The sequence below is a fragment of the Gallus gallus genome, chromosome 4 (genome assembly GCF_016699485.2).
Source record: "Gallus gallus isolate bGalGal1 chromosome 4, bGalGal1.mat.broiler.GRCg7b, whole genome shotgun sequence".
Lineage (NCBI taxonomy): Eukaryota > Metazoa > Chordata > Aves > Galliformes > Phasianidae > Gallus > Gallus gallus.
In genome coordinates this window covers 489,606-510,879 of record NC_052535.1, presented here as the reverse complement: position 1 = coordinate 510,879, position 21,274 = coordinate 489,606, and the positions used below count along the sequence as shown (strand labels likewise).

The following is a 21,274-nucleotide window of genomic DNA, read 5'->3' as shown; positions in this document are numbered from 1 at the left end:
GCACTGAGCACACTTAGGAAGGAGCAGGCAGCAAGCAGCCAGCTGTGCCCAGCAGCACAGGAGGGTATTTGCAGGGCTGACTACAGCCAAGCGCCGCCACGGCCTTTGGGAATGCCACAAAAACCCAAAGGGAACTTCAGACAAACACCCGCACACAAAACATCGTTATGGAGCAGCACATTCCTTCCCTCCCTCAGCCCCGCACGGCTGCAGGAATGCACTGCCCTCAGACCCACGCTGCCATGAGCTGGGCCGGGGCACTGCCCTCTGCTGCAGCACAGAGAGGCCCGGGGGAGAAAAGGGGAGGAAGAGAATGTGCAAAGAGCTGCACCTCCTTCCCACCTCACTGCAGCCCCCCCAGAGCCCTCCCAAGGCAGGTGCCCCATCCCACGGGGCACTGCAGCCTTGTCCAGAGCAGCCACTGCTTTGGGGATGCTGGAGCGCTGACGCAGTGGCAGCAGCCACAGCCCGGCTGCATTCGTTTCCCTGAATGAGGACTGTTACAGGGAGAGAGAGATTATAAATAAGTGCATGGCATAAATTCTGAGACAGCAATCCAACGTGTCAGAATAAGACTTGGAAAGAGCCAGAGAGCACTGTGCACGTGAAACCATCAGTTCCCACTGAACTCCCCCTCCTGGCACAGCGTGACAGCAGCAGCTGCAGGAGAGCCGGGAGCAGCGGCACCACCGCTCCTCGTGCAGGGAGGGGAGGGCAGCACAGCAACGGGGAAAGGACCCCACACCTCCGGGGCTGCATAGGAAACGTGATGCACCGCCACCAGCTGCGAGCAGCTCTGCAGCCAAAGCACCGGGAGCACAAGGAACAAAGCTCACACCGCCCCAAGCAGGCCATACAGCCGTGCCCAACAGCAGCAGGGAGTGCAGGGCAGGGCTGCACCGAGGAAGGCACAGAGCCCTCCCCCTGCAGCAGCCCAAGGACTGCCACACCAGTCCCCATTTCAGGCCGGAGTGACATCACTTGTCTGTAACCAAAATGCTTCGCTTGTGCTGCAGCACCTCTCCACGGTTTGCTCTGGGAACCACCTGCTTGCGCAGGGCAAGCTGCTTCCACACAAGCAGCGGCTGAAGAGAATATTAAAGAACAAATCATGGTTTTGGCTTCTTAGTTTTCTGGTCACACAAGACAGGTAACCCCCAGTCAATTACCAGTCCAGCGCTCGTTGCACTGACGCTCAGTGCTCGCTCTCTGCCCTTCCAAGCAGCTATGCTCACAAGGGCCAAGATCTTCAGTAGACTGTCATCCTCAAGACCAAAGGCCAACCACTCTCAGCAGAGCTTTACCAGAAGTGATTACAACATCGTAGTGGGCAAATTATTTACGAGCTCCTCGCTCAACAGAAAGCCGAGAAGCAAAGTCAGCTCAGTCTGATGGTGATCTGCAGCAGCCAGGGCTCCCCGCTGAGAGCACCAACGTCCCCCACCTTCTGCTGAAAGAACGACTGAAGAATGCCAAAGTTGAGCTATCATTTATTCAACTGGAGACACGAAGCTCAGGAAAATCTGGTTCCCTGCCTGCCCCCAGCCAGCTGCAGCAAGTCTTCAGCACTACACATCCTGCTTTCACACCTTTAGGTGATGGTTTCCATGCTGAAGGATTGCAAGTTAAAAAAACAAACCTCCACCACATCACCAGTATCTCTCTGTTCATTCTTTCAGATTTACAGCACTTCTGAAATCTGCAGTGATCAGCTGGAAAGTAAATCTCGTTGATATAAAAATAACTGCCGTGGATAAGCCAAAAGCCCTGTGTTACAGAACAAGCCACCACCAGACTTCTACCTAAGTCAAAAACAAACAAGGAAAAAGCTGGGATTTTGTTTAATTCATCTTTAAAAATCATTTCCCTTCTTTTCAAAAAGATGCCAGATCAAATGCAATTCCAATTATCTTTCTGATACAACAACACATTAACTCACAAGGCTGGACATTCAATACTACAGAGACAGAATTCCCAGGATTTCTGCAAAAGCACAGTAAAAGTCTTGTGCTGAAACGGGAGTTTTTCCTCAAAGAATCCAACTTGAGCAGTGAATAGCTTTGTGTCTTTCTCCTTCTCTTGAATAGTCCTTTCCAACTTCAGAAGGCTCAACCAACGTTTCAACGAAAGGAAAGCAGCACTTTAAAGAAAATCACATTCCTTAATGGTAATAATTTAATGGACATTTAAAAGTATTCCCATCTTCATCTGACACTCAAGTATAGGAAACGCTGCAGCTCCTCCTGCAGCAGACACAGCCCCAGCAGGCACACAGCTGCTCTCAGCCCCACATGCCCACTGCTGCCTGCTCTGCAACAACCCAGAGCTCCCCGTTACCTGATTTCCTCCCTTCCTCTTCTCCACCCTCTCAGAAGTGCAGCAATGTGACATCAGCCTGCACATTTAGCAATTCCATCCCAGTTACCAAGTATTTGTAGTGTTTATAGCAGAAACGGCACTCTTCTCTATAAATATAAATTAGGTGTATTTACACTTTAACAGGACCCACTTACATCAGTTTCAGGTCCGTTTGCATTAGTACAGGAGAAAGAAAATTCAAAGCCCATTTTCAGAAAGAGAAAAAAAAAAAGACGACATTTTAACAGCAGCTTTTCCACCCCCAAAGCATTCCAAAGCTCCCCCCTGGACTGCCCACTGAGAACAGCAGGCAACATAAAGAACTTCTGTACAGTCTTCAGCAAGCAATGTGCCAGCCCTCACTCGATCCCTAAGCTGAAATACAAATCACACACTTACATGTTTGTGCATGGTTCTCCAGACAGGACGGCCCACTGGAGAAGAAACCTCCCCCTCTCCTTTTATAAAAAGTGTTGGGGAAAGAGAATATAGAAAAGCTTCTCACATTTCATTTTAGGTACAAAGGAACAATCTGCAAATTTGCTTGCATTTATGTGGAAACACCAACCATGTAAACAACCAAATGAAGGTCACGTACAAGCAATCAAGATCAGAATTTGTATCCTACCTCGTAACAGCCACCACCTTCATCAGATTTATTTTCCTTCCTCCAACCAACCCATTCTAAAACTGTTTGACCCGTGCCCTGGTTTGGTATGTTACCATCTGAACACTTCACCTATCAAAATCTCAACTTCTCAATTATTATTAAGAGATACATTCTATACTCCCCAGACACTTCTACATCCATTTTTAACCAATACGTAGAGTACTGGGCAGGCCCCTGCTGCAAAACAGCCTTCACTGTTTTCCCAGGACATTTTAATCTAGAGGAACACAAAAAGATTTAACACTACCTACTTAAGCACCCCCTCTCACTGTATGTATGGATTAGTCAGCGTAGCCACGGAGTTGGAGACATTTGGCTAAAACACACTTTCTTGGCGCTGAAGTCGGCAAAACATAAATACAGAGAATGTTAATAGGAGCAAAGGCAGTCCCTTCTGCCCAGCTCCAGTTAACAGCAAACTGGACCCAACTTATTTTTTGCTGAGATGTGATCTCAAAGTGAAAGCTTACAGTCCTGTGATGCATTTTATATACATTTCTCCACTCTGTAAGTGAACGAAAAAGAACAGGAATCAAATGAATTCTTCCTTACCCACCCAGCACATAACAGCAATGTAAGGCATGTTCACCCTGAGCAAGAATCCAAGCGTAAGCAAGAACCCTGCCAGGCAGTGTGATCCTGTAACTTCACCTATCTAACTCCTGAAGTTCCAAGATCTCTCCCTCTAATTCCTCAGGCAGAATATTCCCTGTCACAGTGTGCATTTCTTATTCAACACAACTAAAGAGCAGGGCTAATTAAACAAAAAAAACCTCAGTAGCTGGACTTCCATATCTTTCAAGAACACACAATCAGTCTTGCAGTTCTCTGGCTTTATCCCATAAGAAGCCTTTTTAGACTATCTCCATATATAAATTAACAAGAGATAAAGCCAACGATTGACTGCAGTGTTCACGTAAAACTTCAGGCTGTGTCACACAGTCTCTTCCGATTGGACATCACTGAGGTGTAAAGGTGAGAATCATCCAGCTGATAACGAAGTAGAAGAGGAAGATGGGGTACACCACGAGCGCTTTGCGGTGTGGAGGCTGGCTGTCTGCTAGGAAGGCCGTAGATGCTGGTGACAGAGGGAAAGAAAAACACTTGAAACAGCATAGAACTAAAATGTTAACGTCCACCGCAGCTGATAAGCTTGAAGATCTTGATTAGAAATTAGTTGAAGGACAGAAAGCAAAGTAAACCACAGTAACTCAGTAAGAGTTCAGTAACAATGGTCTCTGACTGCAAATTAAAATTCTATCATGTAGAAAAACAGATGCTGATTAACGTTCTGTGTAAGATTCAGCCTAACAGATTAAGAACAAGGGAAATGATTCAAACACACCTGTATGAGATGAATGTTCTTTAAAGGGTATTTATAACAGAAATGATAGAATGAAATACCTAGCGTTTCACACAAAGTTTAATATTAATTACTGCTCTCCCTCCAATGGCAATTTGTATATGGCCATGAAAATCAACAGGAGCCCATTCAAAGGCTGAACCTCTGCCAACACAAGGGTTGGAAGAACCGTTTCTGCAGTACTGCAACAACCTAGGAAACACCTGAAACTACAGAAACCCTTCGGCTTCATTCAGCAGAACACAAGCAGAGCTACTCCTTTAAGCACCACACCACTCAGCGCACACAGCAGTGCTGTAACACTCACAGGTACTTACCTAACGTTGACCAAGCAAACATAGCAATCACTACAATCAGGCGTATAATGAAGCTGACAGTGCCAGAACCTGCCAGCAGCACCAGCCTGCACACCAGCATTGCCACGGTCAGGGGCAGGACGCAGTAACCCAGAACACACAGGCTCTGAAAAAAAGATCTAAAAAGGAGGGAGAAAAACAGTTAGATCACAGCATCTCTTTAGATTTCATACACTGAAGCACTGTAACTGTTCCTATAAAACAGCACTCACATAGTTCCACCCAGAAGCTTTGAGTTTAGTGTGATGACAACTGCACCAAACCAGATGATGACGAAGACCTCAGCAAACTGGGGCCCTCCATCTTCCTTGCTATCTGCTGATCCCCCCTGCAGCATCCTGTTGTAGACAACAGATACAAGGAGTCAATTGCAATTGATGACTGAGCTTTTGCAAACCTACAGGAGATGACAATAGGAAACTAGACATGTTGATTCCTACTAAGACTGTAGAGCAACTATTTTTATTTCTAGTATCCTCAATTTTGTACAGGAAAAGAAAATGATTGCTGCCCAACTTCAGTCCAGTTGTGTACTTGTTTTGAGACTGTGTAAGCACACACTAGAGAAAAATCACAGATAAAAGCCAAGAAGATGAACACTAAGAGTTTGGTAGCCTCTCAAAGCAGGCAGAGCACTGCTTGAGAAAAGAGTTATGCCTTAAAGAAAGCTTGTGGCAAGAACAGTTTGCAAGAAGTGCAACACAATGCCTGGAAAAGTAAGCTTGCATAGATTTGAAGATTCAAATTACACGGTACATTTCCAATAAAGTATTTTACTAAATGTTCTCTGGATGCTGAGTTACATGGATCCCCTTTACTCAGATGGCAGATGCCAAATTACTCCCTTACCCCAGGCACATACAATTTACCAGAGCATCAAAACACTCCTGAGAGCCACAGTCACTTCCTACTGATGAACTATTACAACAGTCCCTCATTTCCACCAGTTCTCTCCATAAGATACACAATACATATACGATAGCTCTTTAACACAAGCTTTGGCCTGCAGATTAGGGTCAAAGAAGTCAGCCAGATGCATCAAAATCAAGAACGATGTGGATCAGGATCTTCTCAGTAAGATCTTTCTATGATAGGGAGCTCCTAAGGGGGTAAAAATGTCCAAAGTGTATTTCATAAGTCTAAATAGGCAGTGTTTGTAGAAGACTGGAGGAGCAAAGAGCATGATCCTGATACACATAAAAAGAAATCCTGAGGTTCTCATACTCCCAGTGTAAAATACTAAAACAAATACAAATAAATCCACCCACTGTAAGTACTTACAGAGCAAGTGAGACACAAAGCACCAAAGGCCCCCAAAGATCCCCTGGAGGTAAGGAAAAAAAATCATAAATATGATAGAACGACACTTTTATGTAATTAAGCACCCTTTTCCAACCGCTATGGCATCACTTTCATTATACCTCCTCACAACTCTACTATTTAGCATCTTACGCCACATTCCATATGACACTTATGGAAAGCCTGCTAACCACAAAAGCTAGCAGTTCTACGTGTTCTGATACATGCCACTTTAAACCAGCTTTGCTAAACCTCCGATTTTTCAATTCTGCTATTCAGCACTCTATGAAAACAGAGAGAACACAGAGCAGACATGTCTGAGTCCCCATTTCATGGAACCCCTCCTTCCCAAGCATTCACATAGCACGCTGGCAAAACGACCCTTCAAACACTTGACAAACATCTCATACGTACAGTCTCTGAGGAGCGCGCTGCTCTTTTTTGGATACATGACATGGACAAATTTCTTCCCAACAGCCTTCAGATCTCTCAGCTGAAATAAAGTAGTAATTTTTTATATAAAAGTTACAGACCTCAACCAAAAGCAAAGGATAAAAAACGGTGTTCATAGTAAATCGGAACAAAATACAACCAAAGTATTCCAGTAGCAGACTTTGTAACAAACAGTACTATGTTTTGTACACTGTTTAAGAATCCAACAGTATTGTACCACCTAAGAACACCCAATAAAGAAAAATAATTTGTTTGCTCCTTGTAACGCTCTAATGGGATGATAATAGCAGGGTGGCAAAGTCTTTGGCTACAGCAAATAAGAACAAGCCCAAATGCAGCAGATGCAGAAAAAAAAACAAAGGAAAAGAACTGCTTATCTTTGAAGGCCACAGGTAGGCAAGGATCTCCAGCAAGATACCCTCATCTCCACTTAAATGAGGTCTGGGAAGGGGTGGATCCTGGCTCCAGCCCTTCCTTCACTCAGGCACATTGCATGCACCTGAGCTCCCCTGGGCTGGCCCTGCCTTCCCACCAGGTGCTCCATCACTGCTTCAGGCTGTTACTGAGCATTTCTGCTACACTCCTCTAAGAGAAGAAAATTAACTAAAAATCCCATTAACTGGGGGTAGTCTTCTCCCAGGTTCCATATCGTTTTACACCTCCAAAGATTTTAAGATAGGAGAAACTTTGAGACTATAATTCCACTATTTGTGACTAATGCATATTTGCATACATATTACATTGACAATTCTATAGGAAAAAAAACAATGAAAACTACCCACAACCCCCCAGAAAGCTTATTTAGATGTACCAGCTGAGTAAAGGCATACAAAGAAAACAGGTTTTGCACAGCAGTTGGCCAAAGAGCTCAGCAAAACCCATTTACCACAGACAGAGGCAGGGAACGCAAACTCACAATGGTGTCCCTGACAGGTTCATCCAGCGTGGAGTAATCTTCCTCTGGGGAGTGGGAGCCCACAGGAACAGTGATCTCCCCTTCCACCGGGATATCCTCAGATATCGACACATCTGCCAGTCCTGCAAACTGAAGGGTTTGGGAAACCTTTAGAGAGAAGGAAACACAGAGCAGCTCATGTTCACTCCTAGTGCTTCATCAATGGATTAGGTGAGAACCGCTGCTCTGAGCTCCAAGGGGCAGCACTCACACACTAAATCCAGCGGCAGAGCCCAGCCGCTGCCTGACAGAAGCAGCTCACGGCCCGAGGTGATGCTCCCAGGTGAGCAGCTGTATGCAAACAAAGCGTTTCTGTTCCCTCCAGTAACTCCATTAGCGGCTTTTTCTTCTCTACACAGCCAACAGTAACTAAAGGAAACAGAAACCTCGTTTACGCTCCCACAACAAGTTACCCAGTGCCACACAGACACGTCTCCGGGCACACGGACCCCACGGAGCCAGAGTGGAAACCGCGCACCCCAACACAGCGCACGGGGCCGCACTCCGGCCCGGCACCGGGAGGCACTGAGCCCACAGCGGCCCGCACCGCACGCAGCCCGGCCCACAACCCCTTCAGAATGGGAGGAAAGCCCGGACATCGCAGCCCGCCCGGCCCCACGGCCCGCTCTCGGCACTCGGCACACACACAGCTCCGCACCGCGCTCCCCGTCACGCTCACCAGAGGCTCTGCTGCCGCCGCCGCCGCTCCGCTGCCCTCCGCCGCCGCCATCTTGGCTGCAGAGCCGACGTGGCGCCTCGATTGCGTCATTATCGCGCGCGGCGTCTCAGCGTCACGTGCCGCCGTAGCGTCCGTGGTAACGAGGCTGTGCTCGTCGCGCCTCCCGGCCGGCAGGGGGCGCCAGTGCCGCGCACAGAAGATCGGGGTTGGGGCGGGGGGCGGCGGCGCCGGGAGCGGCCCCGCAGCGCTCGGGCCGTGTGGGGGACGGCTCTGTAAGGAGGCGTCGGTGTGCGTTAGGAATTGCTCCTTACGGCGGGGCGGCCCGGGCACGGTGCGGTGCCCATCCCCGGCCGCGCCTCAGCTCCGCGCCCGGCCCCGCGCCCCCGGAACTGCACCCCCAGCGCCGCGCCCCGCCCGGAAGCGGGGGTCGCGCTGCGCTGCGGTGCGCTGCGGGGATCCGGGCCGGCGGCCGAGGAGCGGAACGGGGCGGAGCCGGGCGGGGCCGGGGCAGGGCATGGCCGCGGTGCGGGGCCCCCGCGGCGGGGGCAGGGTGCTGTAGCCCGCCCGCAGCCCGCCCCGCAGCTCCGCAGCTCCCAGCCCGCCCCTCCCGCAGCGGCGTCCCGGCCGTACCCGGCGCGGCCCCGCGCAGCCATGGGGCACCCGCCGCTGGAGTTCAGCGACTGCTACCTGGACAGCCCCGACTTCAGAGAGCGGCTCAAGTGCTACGAGCAGGAGCTGGAGCGCACCAACAAGTTCATCAAGGACGTGATCAAGGACGGCAACGCGCTCATCGCCGCCATCCGCAGTGAGTCCCGGCGGGGCTCCGCCGCCCCGAGCTCGCCTTGCTGCCCCGCGGCTCCGTGCGGTGCCTGCAGCGCTGCGGCGGGGATAGGGAACAATAGAACAATGACTGGGATTTTTTTTCCCAGCGCTCTCAGTAAGAATGCTTTTTCTGGAATATAATTGCACATAATTGCTTCTGGAGCGCGCATTTACTGCTCTGCCCGCAGTGCCCTTAGGAGCGCCGTGCCTGCTACGTGCCGGTGCCCACACTGGGCTCCCAGGCTGCCGGCAGGGCTGCTGAGCTCCCCCGCACCGCACTGGTGTAAGGACAGCAGAGGTGCGTGCCGTGAGGGCACTCCGTGTCCTTCACAGATGGAGCACGGCCAGGCACGCAGATACCTGCATGGGGCCCCACCAGCACGACCCGCTGCTACAGCCACAGCATCTCCCACAGAGCGTTGTAGGACTGGGAGAGCTCAGCCCAGAAACAGCCTGTAGTTCATCTCTGTGTGTACATTATTTTGTTTCTTTTTACATAACGATGAGAATGGTGTCTGACCGCACATAGACTCCAGTGCCAGCTCTAAGGGAGCTGCTTGTTCAGAAGCACTGAGGCCCTCCGATCCCCAGAGCGGATCTACTGTGTCTCAGCCCCACACCTACTGCCCTTTGTCCACACTTTTCCCTCTGGGACCAATGCATGCACTGTCCCAGTGCGGTCTCTTGCATCTCATCTGTTATTACAAAATCTTAAAATAGAGCCAAGGGAAGATAAGAGAACCTGCAGTGCAGGGCGTGCTGTGTGCTGCCTTCCTTGTCCGCTTGGCTTTGGTTTGCATTAGCAGGTTTAGCTGCTGCCCTTTTGTTTAGGGCAGCTCAGGGCTCTGTGTTACTGGGGCTGTGTCTGGCATTGCCTGTGTGTGCCCATCTGGAAAACAGCTGTGACAAAGGCTGGGGTGGCCCAAAGAGGCATTGCAGCTCAGTGGGATGCTGATGTGCTGCAGAGGAAACCAAAGATCTCTGCTCGGACCAGGAAAGCCAACAAAGAAACAACAACAAATCAAAACCCAGTTTCTCTCATCAGACCTGTCTGCTCTCTGAAGGCTCTCAGCTATTTTGGCTTTGCATGGGAAGGGTTGTTAGCAGTCATCTCAGTCTTACAATCAATATTTACAATGAAAGGTAACAGCTTTCTCCTGCCTGTAGCTGACAGCTGACACTGAAATGTAAAGAAGAAAGTGGTGGTGAGGGTGGGGCTGAGGGAAGGGTGGGAGGGGACTTGTGAGGAGGGGTGTGCTGTGGGACCTGGGGCAGTACCCTGTGCATTACACACGTGTAACCATCAGAGAGGTTAATGCAGTGGAATGGTGATACAGGAGGGGTAATGACAAAAGGACTAGTGCAATGGAAAGGTGTCACAAAGGGGAAAGGAAAGTGCTCACCTGTCTCTGAAGAGCTGTGGCTCACAGGGAAGACTCCACCAAGAAGGGGTCTCCAAACAGAGAGCCTCCCCCAGCAGCGGTCAGCCCTTAAATGGGGTCTAAGAGAGGTGCAGTCAGGCTCCACCCCTTCCTATCACACAGCTGAATTGCCTTCACCTGTGCTCCCAGGGCTGACAGGGTCCTTTCCCCAGGTGATCAATCAGTGAATCAGACTGGGACTCCACAGTTCCCATACAACATGGCAGCATCCGTATGGTGTGTGGAGAGAAAGGCATGCTGCCTCGTGTGGGTCTGCTGGGCATGCATGACCTGCTGCCAGCAATCTGTGTGTAGACCCAAACCCTGAAACTGCCCAGAGCTGTCTCTTGTTTTCCATTAGCCAAGTCATAGGAAAAAGAAATGAGTGTGAATCTGCGTCAGGCTCTGCAGAACCCAGGTTTACGGGCTGCTGCTTTGGGCTGCCCTTGGTACCTGGTACATACACGTCTCTCCTTGGTTGCTTTCTTTGCAGAAGTGTCTGGCAAGCTGAAGTTGCATCAACCCACTTGTTGAGTAAGGAGATCTTAAGTGTGTTCTGACAGAACCTGAACGTGACAGTCCTGCCTGGAGTGAACTGTAATGTGGTAGCAGCAGAGGCTGGGCCTCCAGTGTCTGAAAAGTGCTGTTTCAGTGACCTCCATTGGGGGTTTTTGGACTGTTCACAACAGGCTGAACGTGCTGGGTTAAATGCCTCCAGCAGGGATGTCCTGGGGGTGGGTGTGCAGCTGTAACGGAGCTCCCTGCTGCTGGTGCTCACATCCCTGTCCTGCTGCAGGGCAGGTGAGGTGTGACACCGAGGGGCCGGGGGCAGTGATGTGAACCTGGTGGTCAATGCATTGAGCCCCTACAGCCTTTCCAGGGCACGGGAGAACTGAGAGCGTTGTTTTGCCCCATCCAGCACGGACGTGTTGCTCATTGAAATACAGTGTGTGAAACCCTCCTGAGCACCGCGCAGCCTCGCGTCCCACTGTCTGTTCCTGTGCTGGTCCCACCGCTGTGTTGCTGCTGCTGTGCTTCTTTGTCAGCTGGAGAAAAGAGGGAGTTGTCTGTACATGGGACACCCTGAGGTGGCAATGCAAGAGGTGGTGCCAAACAAGAAATAGAACTGACTGAAGCAAAGCAAAATGTTGGGCAATTGTAATGTAATGATCTTGGACTTCAAAGATAGCAAAAAGTTACTTTGAGACAAAATAAGAGATATTTTTGTTGCAGAGTTGGCCGTATCCTTCCCTATTCGTGCCAGAAGTGCTCTGAGCTGCTGGAGGTGCCAAGTGACTGTTTCAGTCCCATGTGCTGCCCTCCCTGCACGGAGCACAGTGGGATGCCCTGCACTGCTGCAGCCACATCCCTGTGTGTGCTGCAGGGCTGCCCTGAGCTGCAGGCAGGCGGAAGGACGAGGAGCTGCGGGGCACCACCTGCGTTTCTCCTCCCTGGGAGTGCCGTGTTGCTGTTCCCAGCAGGTACAAGGTGCAGTGCTCACCGTGCAGGTGTGAGAGGCAAGGAACCATGTGTGCAGGGTGGCTGCTCTGCGGTGCCACACACGTCTCTTCCTTGCAGTGCCAGTCCCTGACACGAGCTGTGCGTCAGGAAGCACACAGCTAGGCAGCCTTGTTGTCGTAGCGATACATCGTTTACACCATTTTCTTTCTGCATGCTGCCTTGTTTTACATTCTGTTGTTGTTTTGGTGGGGCTTGCTGCTTTCTGCTGTGTGTGTGGTTGTTTATGCAGAAGCATCCATCTCTCCTGGTCTTTGATCTTCTTGTGCGATTACATATCAAGTGGAGTTTGATGAATGTCAAGTTGAGGCTGTTTTTATTAATTGTGAGCACTACAAAGGTCTAAGCTGGCTTTTGAAGCTGAAGAGCTTTGAGATCTCATGCAGATGCTGCATGCATGCTTTTGAACTCCATTTCTGCACGGTGCGTAGTTTTGCAAATTGCTCCTGAATTTGCATGCCAGTTAAGCAGCTTCTCCAGGCGGTGTGAGCGTTTCATCCTGGAAAGACAGCACTATAAAGGAACACACAGAGGTGTCTGTGCCTGCAAAGTGCACGGTAATCTGTACCAGAAGAGAGCAGACAGGTGTTTGTCTCCACAAAGCAGCTGCTCACACCCCGTGCTGCCATGCAGCAGCCCCAGCAGCACTGCTTGGCGTGGAGCTCTGTGCCACCAGAGCTGCAGGGCCACCAGAGCTCTCCACAGATCCATGTGCTGCCATAAGGGGCAGTGCTTGAGGATTCAGTGCTTTGGAGTGCAAAAAGCAGTGTGTCAAGTATATGAAATACTGTAATGAGATTAAAGCAGCCCTGGAGTGCCCGTCTGATTCCTGCAGAGCCCCCTGTGCTATTTCATGTGAAGTCTGTAGACAATGGCTTGAAGCCCTTGAGCTGCAATTTCTGGCTGTTGGCATGGTGTCTTAGATCCAGGCACTGTTTTTTGCCTATGTGTGAGCATGGCTGAAGCTCCTCTGCAGAAGGGAGGAAGAGGAAGGTACTCGGTGCCCCACGTGCCCCTTGGCTGCTGGCATATGGAGTGCAGGGGCTGTGTGGGCAGACGTGAGCTCTGTGCTGGGTGTCGAGGTGCTGGCAGTGAGAAACTCTGCACAAAGCATGAGCCAGCATGTGCTGCCTTAATGGGATGTGCATGGAGCACTTGTGTGTGTCCACAGAGCCCCTCCGTGTGGGTGCACTGAGCTGTTCCATGTGGGAGCTCTGAGCTGTTCCATGTGGGTGCACTGAGCCCCACTATCTCACACAAAGCCTCTCCTTCAGCTGCCCGCTGCACTTGGGGGAATCTGGAAGCCAAGCAGGGTTTGTGTAAATAGTTCACTGGTCGGGCAGGTGTGAAGAGCTGCCGTGCATCCAGGATCGTTGTACTGCTTAAACACGGCTCTGCTCTCCTCTGCTCTGCTTGTATCCTCGCACTTCCCCATGCTCAGGCAGCGCTCAGCACCTGGGCTGTGCACTGAGCTGTGCAGGATCAGACCCGCAGTGATGGGCAGGGTGCTGGGAGCATGAGCTGGCCCTGCTCAGCCTGGCCTGTCTGCCTTCCCTGTGTTTGTCATCACAGCAGCACAGGGACGCCTTATCTGGAATGATAAAAGCAGCTTCTGAGGAATATGTTTGGGATGCAGAGCACTGCAGGGAGACTGTGTGGAGCTGCTGGCAGAGCAGGCAGCTCCGAGTGCTCCTGCATGAACTGCGTTCAGCCCCGTGTCCAGAGCCCTGCCTCTTCACTGCCCGTGTGAGATAGGGGGCTCTGGGAAGCTCCTCAGGCACAGATCTGCTGTTTGCCCCCAGTGCTTTCTCTTTGGCCTGTTACTGAAGCAGGGAGCTGCCTCGGGATGCCCCTGGGGCAGGGATGGCTCACTGCCATAGGAACACCTTCCCCCCTCTTTCCTGGAGTGAGTTACCATATAGCAGTTCATGTTAAGCCATTCCTGGACTTCAGCAGGGGAAAAATGACTTGCTGGAAAATACAACGCTTCCCTCTAGCAGTAATATCTGCTTACATTTTCCTGCTCCTCGCTGCTCTTCTCCAGCCAGGGCTGCTTGGATGCCCACTGGCACGTGCTGAGAATTCCTTCCTTGCTTGGCTGTTGCAGCCATCATTTTGCAACACTTGTCCTGGAGTTACTATTGATAACTTCAATTTTTGTCTCCTAATTTCTCAGCTTTTATTGTCTGAAAAGATAGCAAACCAGCTTAGAAACAGTAAATTGCATATGGGACACGTCTTCAATCCAGCAGTTTACCCTCTATAAACTAAGGGCGTTGTGGACGTACTAATTTAGCCAAGGACCATTCTTTTACCACATCTCTGCTCTGCCCTGAAGAACGCAGGAACAGAACGAGAGCCTTCACGTAGCTTTGAAGGGAGCTGTGTGCTCCTGAGCACCTCTGTGCAGCAGCGCTGGGCACGGCCACCCACACCCTCCTGCTGTGGGGTGGGCTGGCGGGGGGGCAGCGGGCACAGCTCAGCACATCCCGGGCTGGCCGGTGCCTGTGTATGTGCACGGTGTGCTGCAGTGCTGGTACGAGCAGGGGGCTGAAAGTGCTTTGGCTTTGGGTCATTGATGTGGTTGGGTGCGCGTAAAGATACCCGCCACGCCTGGTTCCTCTCCCTGAGAAATCTCATCATTTTTTTTCTTGTGGACCTATCTCTGCCTTCCTGAGGGGAGTGGAACTCAAGCCCCAGTGCAGTGCTAAAGCAGTGCTCGGCTTACACAGTACTTTGTGTGTCCATATGGCAGCACAGCGGAGCAGCTCACGTGCCACTGCCAGCTGTCCCTGCTGAGCACTGCTGCTCCTGCGCAGCGTTCGGACAGGTGGAGGAAGGGAACTGCCCACAGCCCAGCAGGCAGCAAAGGAGCTCATTTTCCTGGGACTTAGGCACCGTGCACAGAATTGGAGGTCACAAGTTGGTGCAAATCTAGAGTAGATACGCCTTAATCAGAAGCTAACTAACTAACAAAGAGAACAAAGCGAGCCACCCCCAAAACCTAATCTGCAGAAGCAGGCAGGAAGGAAAGGAGCTCGCACGGTATCTGCGTACTCCAGGAGTGAGGCAGAACTTTCCCTTGGGCTGGAGCTCCTTGCTGTGCATTTGTTAGATTTCATTTTGCTGCTGAGCGCAGCAGGGCGAGCCGGGCGGCCTCGTGCCCACACAGCAGCTCTGGGCAGGGCTGGCTGCTGCTGGCTGCGGGCGCCTCCTGGGGAGGGCTTGGGGTGGGAAGGCCCGGGCAGCTCTTCCTGCCTCTCCCTGTCCCCTGGTGCTGCAGCACAGATGCTGCTGGAGCGTGTTGTGATCCAATGTCATTCTGCTTAAAGTGAGCCAACACGCAGTATTTTGGGGGGGGGCTTTTCCCAGCCCAGGTCTGCGCCCCAATGTACCATCCCAGCGCTGTGCCACGCAGGGAAGCAGCACGCATTGCACAGGGAGCTCAGCCAGCGGGCTCACAGCCACCTGCCTTCCTGGGAAGTGGGGATGATCGCAGTGTGAGAGCCCTGAGATCCGCTGCGCGCGTCGTCATGCAGGCAGGATCACAGCACTGGGCAGCTTTCATGTGTTTAAGTGCATTTGCCCTTCTGCCACACACGAGACATCCACGCAGCTTTTCTTCCATGTTCTGTTGCCTTTCTTGGCCTGTTCCCTGGAAGGATGTGGGTGTTATCCATGTTTTGTAACGTGTCTGAAAATCCACAGCTTGCAGCAGCGCTGCTGCTGACTGAAGCGTTTCCTCTTGAGTCACCGTGTGAAGACTCAGCTTTTCTGCCTCCTTCCTTGAGAAATGTTTTGAATACTTTGGTTAATAGTTCTGTTGGTAGCACGCTGGTTACTATCAATGCTGCTTCCTCGTTTGCCTGCCAGCTTTCTGTGGGTGGCTTCAGCAGTGCCGTGTGTGCAGCAGGGTGCTGTGCCGTGCTGTGCCGCAGGAGAGGTGGAGCTCCAAGCTGCCCTCCGGCACATCCCCAGCCCAAGGTGCGCATCTGGGCTGGTTTCAGCAGGAGCTGCTGCCTGCACGAATGAGCTGACCGTGGCCATGGGCGTCCTGTGCCATGGACGTCCCCGTGCTGTGGGTGTCTGACCACAAAAGCTGTGCCCAGTCCCCAAAATGAGCGCTGCTCAGCACTTGGGCTTGGGAACTACAAAGTGTGCAGTCTGGAGAGCCCTGATGTTCAAAGGCAAAGAATGGCCAGCCTTTTCCTGTGAACAACTAGCTCTACTTTACAAATGTTGAATGTGCCAATAGGAGACTGCTGGTGAAGTTCAGCAGGCACCAATTAGTAAACGTGAAATAAAGGTTTTGTTCTATAGGAGCAGCTGATAACTATGGGGCATAAGGCTTTGGGAACTTCTCCTTTCGGCGGTGTGGAGTTCTCTGTGGTTTCACTGGGCTGCAGGCTGCTCCCTGCTGTCAGGATCCCCCCGCTGGGAGATGCCACCCTCAGCTCCTCCTGGTTTGTGTTTCTGGACATATTCAGAAAGACCCTTTGTAGCCACTGTCCTTTTAGTCACTGAGCTCTGCATCCAGGTAAATGCACAGACATGGTCATGTGCTGCTTAAGTGGTGTTAAGAGCAGTTGGACAGTGTGAGATAAAGCTTAGAAATGGAAAGTAGAACAGCCTTCATGGCAGCCTCTGAGCTGCTCCCTGCAGTGTTCCCCCTCCAATTTTGCCTAGTTTCTGTTCCTCCAGCCAGCACTGATTACAAAGTGCTGAGCATGGATCTTTTTTCAACAAGAATAATTTCATTAATCTTACTGAACAGTGCAGCTGTGAAAACAAGGAACGACAAACAGGACCTGTAGCTGTGCTGTTGGGCTGCCAGGCGGGTCCTACAGCTCTGCAGCAGCGGCTGTTCCTATGCGGGCACCGGACCCAAAGGGGAACCTGCGGCAGTGCCCGGAGGTGGTGTGTGGCTGTGGGAAGAGGGAGAGGCAGTTCTCAGAGGTGCCCCATCGCTGCTCTGGGACCTCGCTGCTTCCCCATTGTCCCGGGGCAGGATGCTGTTTGTGGCTGGTGAGGGCAGGGTGATGTGGGGTGCAGCCTGCAGACCCCACCGCATTGCAGGCCATGGGTGGAAAGCAGCCACACATGAGAGCTGCAGCCTGTGCCAGCACCGAGCCGGGCTCCTGCCTGGCCCTGCTGTCAGGGAGCTCTGCGGTGCCCACCGAGGGCTGAGCCGTGCTGTGTGATGGGAGGCATGGCGGGGCCGGCTCGTGCCCCCGGCCGCAGAGCTTGGGCTGGGACGGCTCCGCCGGCGCTGCTGATCATGAGACCTCCCTGTGGGGACTGCTCGTGCTCTGCTCCGGAAAAGAGCCTCTTGTTTTCATGTTTGTTTTGCTGTTCTCTCACCGCCTGTACAGCGGGGAGCTGCAGGAGCTGCGGCTCGCAGAGCACCCCCTCCTGCTGCCCGCTGCCAGCAGCTGGTGGCCAGCCCTGTCTTGCATGGCATGCCTGGAGCTGCCATCAGCAGGCTTACCTGGTGTCTGCAGGGCCACCTTCCTGCAGATTGCCCTTCCTGAAGCACCCTCTGCTCTCCCTGGCTCAGCATGTTCCCTGCAAAGAGGCTGCTCAGCACCATGACGCCCTGTCTGCAGGGCTGCGGAGGGCCCAGAAAAGGATGGCAGCAGCAGTGTGATGCACGGAGAAGTGCCTGCGTCAGTAGGTATGGATGTACACCCAGTGGGGCCGGCAGCCAGCTCCCACTGCACCCTGCTCCCACCTGCCCACATGGCCCAGGCCTCAGTGCTGTCAGCAGGAGCCAGGAGCTGCCCCCGGCACTGCTGGCCCCTCCTTCACCATGATCAGGATTTGCTGTTCTCGTTGCAGAAACACCACCCGACCTTCATCTCCAGCTCTGTGCCTGCAGAGCAGCAGCAGGGCAGCATTCCTCTCTCAGAAGGCTCTCTTTCATTGCTTGAGTTTAATAAACTCCAGAGAGGGGATGAACGATTTCCTCTTCTACTGGTTCTTTGGTTTAGACAGTGGGTAGTCTGAAATTTATGCAGAGCTGGGGAGGAGACCCCACTGAGAAGGAAACCTGGCCGCAGCCCTTCAGTGCACCGTGAAACACGTTTTCCTTTCCATCACTGTAACTCAGGTGAAAGACAAAAGGTTTGTGTTGCCTCAGCATCAGGCAGTGCTGACCCAGAACTTCTGTGCCAGGTGGGTTTGGTTGGGATGAAGCGGCAGGCAAAGTGGGCAGACTGCACTGAGCACACAGTAGCAGGACACTCATCAGCTCCTGTGGTCCTCTGGGGCTGTAGGAGCTCATCCTGAATGCAACCCTTGGTTAAACCTGGAGTGAGCAGCATTAGTTTGTGCCTGGTGCCAGCGCAGCAGAAGTAACCTTGCAGCAGCAGTGATGCTGTGGTGCGGCTCTTTGTGGGGACAGCAGCAGGAACCTGTGCCCTGCCAGGCCAGGGAGCAGCCTGTGCTTCTTTGCATTTTTAGGGGGTTTGTTCTTTCTTTTGCTCCACTGCTTGAGTTGATCCATTGCCCACATCAGAGTTGTCAGCCGGGGAAGGCTGGAGGGTTCCTTGGGAGCTGGTTGGGAGCAGCCTTGGGGCTGTGGGAGCTCTGTGCGGGGCTCTGCTGGGTTTGCTGTCACACCGTGCGGCTCAGGTTGGCCATTTGTTTCTGGCAAATGGAAAACCCAGTTCAGCTCTTGAAGAGTGGCCTTTGTGAAACATGAATCCCCACCGATCCAGAAGGCTGCAGGGCACCTGCAGAGAACCTGCCAGCTGTCTGCTCAGAGATGGGCCGTTCTAATTACCTGCCTACAAGCATCTCTCGTGTACCGAGCACCGGAGTGCTGCTGCCAAGGCACTCCTGTGCCTTTGGGACTGCCTGCAAGGCTACCCGGAAGATTTTTCTTTCTTTTTCTCATCTGAAAAAATCAACATGTTTTTGTGCTCAGGCAGCTGTAGAGCACTGTTCCTGACGGCACTGAGTCAGGGCTGATTACTCACTGCCTTAATGACACATCTGTGCGCAGCCAGGGCAGCTCCATTGATTTCAGAGCTGAGGTATGTTGGTGGGACAACGTTTGGGGATTTGGTGGAGTCAGTGCATGCTGTGCGACTGCAGCAGCCCTGCACGGTGTGCCGGCTGGCAAAGCTGTGCTGCAGGCAGTGCTGTGAGCAGCGGGGCTGGGCACACGTGTGAAACCTCTGCTCTTGGACCGCAGCGTGGATGAACTCCTTTATACTGCAACTCCCTGCAAAATTATTCAGTGGGAGTTACTAACAATGGAGACATTCTCTTCCCTGCAGGGCTCACAACCCTCTCTTTCTTGTGGTAGAGGAGAAGTGAAGTTTCTCATGTTCTGCATATCCCATTGCACAGCTCTCTGCAGGGCAGTAGAAAAAGTTCTGAAGTGACCGAAGCTGAGGAAGAATGTGGGTGCATCCCTCACACCCGGGTCACACCGTGTCCGGCTCACACGAGGCAGCACAGCCCTGCCCTGTGGGAGCACAGAGGTGCTGGTGGCCCTGCAGCCATCACCAGCAGCTGCTGCTGGCATTCTGGTTTTGGGAACACAGGGTCACGTCTCACTTGGCAGCAGGGGACCGCCGTAATCCCGTGGATGTTTGAGATGAGAAACCCCATTTTCTTTGCCGAAACCTTTTGTGGAACCTGGGGCACATCCTTGAGTAGCTGCAACCTCAAGGTGATTTTATGTACACATAAATATGACGACGTGTCCTTCGTGCAGTGCGTGTGTCCGTGCAGGGGCTGCACCAGGTGTCCCCCCCTTTGCCGGATGCTGTTGGTCAGCACTGTCCTCTGCTGAAAGGCTGGACCTCATCTTTCCTAGAAGAGCAGGTTGCTGTGGCCACAGGCTGTGAAAGCTGGCACCGTGTGCTGAGCACTGCAAGGAAGGGGAGTCCTAAAGGGTTTCAGATCGAATTCATTTTGCTGCGTTTCCACGGAAACAAGCTGTGCTGAGCCAGCAGGGCCCTTAATGCTGACATGAAGCCATCAGATGTTCCGGTGTTGGACAGGACGAGCTGTGCCTGCTTTCTGATGTGCTGTCCTGGCTTGCAATTACAGCACCGTGCTCCTGCTCCTCTCTGCTCCCTGCACACTGCTGGGGCCGAGCAGACCCCGGGGCTGTCACTTCCAGCTCTGTGCTGTGGGTGTGAAAGGCTGGGAGCGGGCAGGAGCTGCACGCCTGGCAGCCGTGTGTTTGCATCGGAGGGGAGGAAAATGAGGGAAAATGCAGATGCTGTGCCTGGGGGCCTCTGTGCATCACGGGTACAGCCCTCGTGCTGCTCCTGCTGCGGCTGGCTGCCAGCAGGCACTTCTGCAGCTGGGGCAGGTGCCAGAACCATCCCTGCTTTCATTTGCCAATAAACTCCCATCATAGCAATAGTGGTTTTCTTACTATAATAGTACCCAGTGCTGTCTTTATTGTGTGTGTGTAGGATTTGTCAGAAATCAGTGTTCAGCCAAGGCTCCATACGTGTGTAAAGACAAGTAATGTTGGTCTGTAGGAATCTGGTTTCCATTAAGTGATCTCTGAAAGCCATGCCAGACGTTAACAGTGCCGCTTCTCCCTCCAGCTGATTCAGTTCCTTCCTAACCCTAGATCTGGTGCAATTGCTGTCTGTGCAGAATCCATCTGCAAGCACCGGGCACCTCCTGCCTCCCTGCCCTGTGCTCGTGCTCTGTCCGGGGCACCTTAAGGGCTGTTCCCCGGGCACCCCTCACCTTCTTGTATCCAGAAAACATGCCCGTGCATGGAGCCTTGCCCAGGTGGCAGCTCCCTATGATGGCAGGCATGCTGGGCACTGCCCTTGTTCTTGCAATGACTTTCACCGCGTGGATTCCAAGTGGATCACAGCAGCGACCTGGCCTTGATTCATGCTGGGGAGTGTTCTGTGGGGATGGAAAGCTACCAAGACTGTTTGTTTGAGGGAAGTAAACGGTGCTGTACAGCAATCCCTATACTGCAAAGAAGGGAAGAGAACAGGAACTGGCACCAGGGCTGTGGTTGTTCTTGAAGCACTGTGCTGCCTTTGCTCCTCTACTGCAGGAAAGAGATCAGCTGCTGGGAGCTGCTGGGAACCACTACTGCTGCTGGGAGCTGCTGGGAGCCGTGGGCTCTGAGGTGTGGTTGGGATGAGGACTGAGGAGGCGGTGCTGCTGCTGGGGCCAGCAGTGAGATGAGGGCATCCCTCCAAAAGGAGAAGAAATTCCTGTGCCGAATAAAACCCAACGGTGCCAGACCCATTAAGGGGCTCTGGCCCTTTTTCACCATTAAGCTAACGTGAGATGTGGTTTATAGCCTGTCCACCTGGCTTTGCTTCGGCTTGGAACTTGGCAAGTAAAGCTCCAGGCCAGACAGCTTTTTGAAAGGAAAATGT

At 52.4% G+C, this 21,274-nt stretch overlaps 2 protein-coding genes across 4 annotated transcripts in view; one reads left to right on the top strand and one right to left on the bottom strand.

The window, feature by feature from the left end:
* Positions 1-1,478: 1,478 nt before the first annotated feature.
* Positions 1,479-8,621, bottom strand: YIPF6 (Yip1 domain family member 6). Its single transcript, XM_420160.8, has 7 exons — positions 8,134-8,621; positions 7,416-7,544; positions 6,461-6,539; positions 6,029-6,071; positions 4,960-5,085; positions 4,709-4,866; positions 1,479-4,106 (listed from the first exon to the last, which is right to left on the bottom strand). The coding sequence occupies exons 1-7, from the start codon at positions 8,221-8,223 to the stop codon at positions 3,988-3,990; spliced, it is 744 nt and encodes a 247-aa protein (XP_420160.3). The 5' UTR covers positions 8,224-8,621; the 3' UTR covers positions 1,479-3,987.
* A 123-nt stretch (positions 8,622-8,744) lies between these two features.
* Positions 8,745-21,274, top strand: part of OPHN1 (oligophrenin 1) — a 46,309-nt gene continuing 33,779 nt past the window's right edge. For all 3 annotated transcript variants that reach the window (XM_015278327.3, XM_015278326.4, XM_046940454.1), the window contains exon 1: positions 8,745-8,938. In XM_015278327.3, coding sequence (XP_015133813.2) covers positions 8,785-8,938 — 154 coding nt within the window. In that variant the 5' untranslated portion in view covers positions 8,745-8,784. The remainder of the gene's footprint in view (positions 8,939-21,274) is intronic.

Bases quoted from the DNA above. Each gene is read 5' to 3' on its own strand.
- YIPF6 (XM_420160.8), bottom strand. From the start codon at position 8,223: ATGACGCAATCGAGGCGCCACGTCGGCTCTGCAGCCAAGATGGCGGCG. The intron at 6,072-6,460 runs GTACGTATGAGA...CCTTACCTCCAG, and splicing joins CAGCGCGCTCCTCAGAGACT to GGGATCTTTGGGGGCCTTTG. The intron at 4,867-4,959 runs GTGAGTGCTGTT...CCTCCTTTTTAG, and splicing joins AAGCTTCTGGGTGGAACTAT to ATCTTTTTTTCAGAGCCTGT.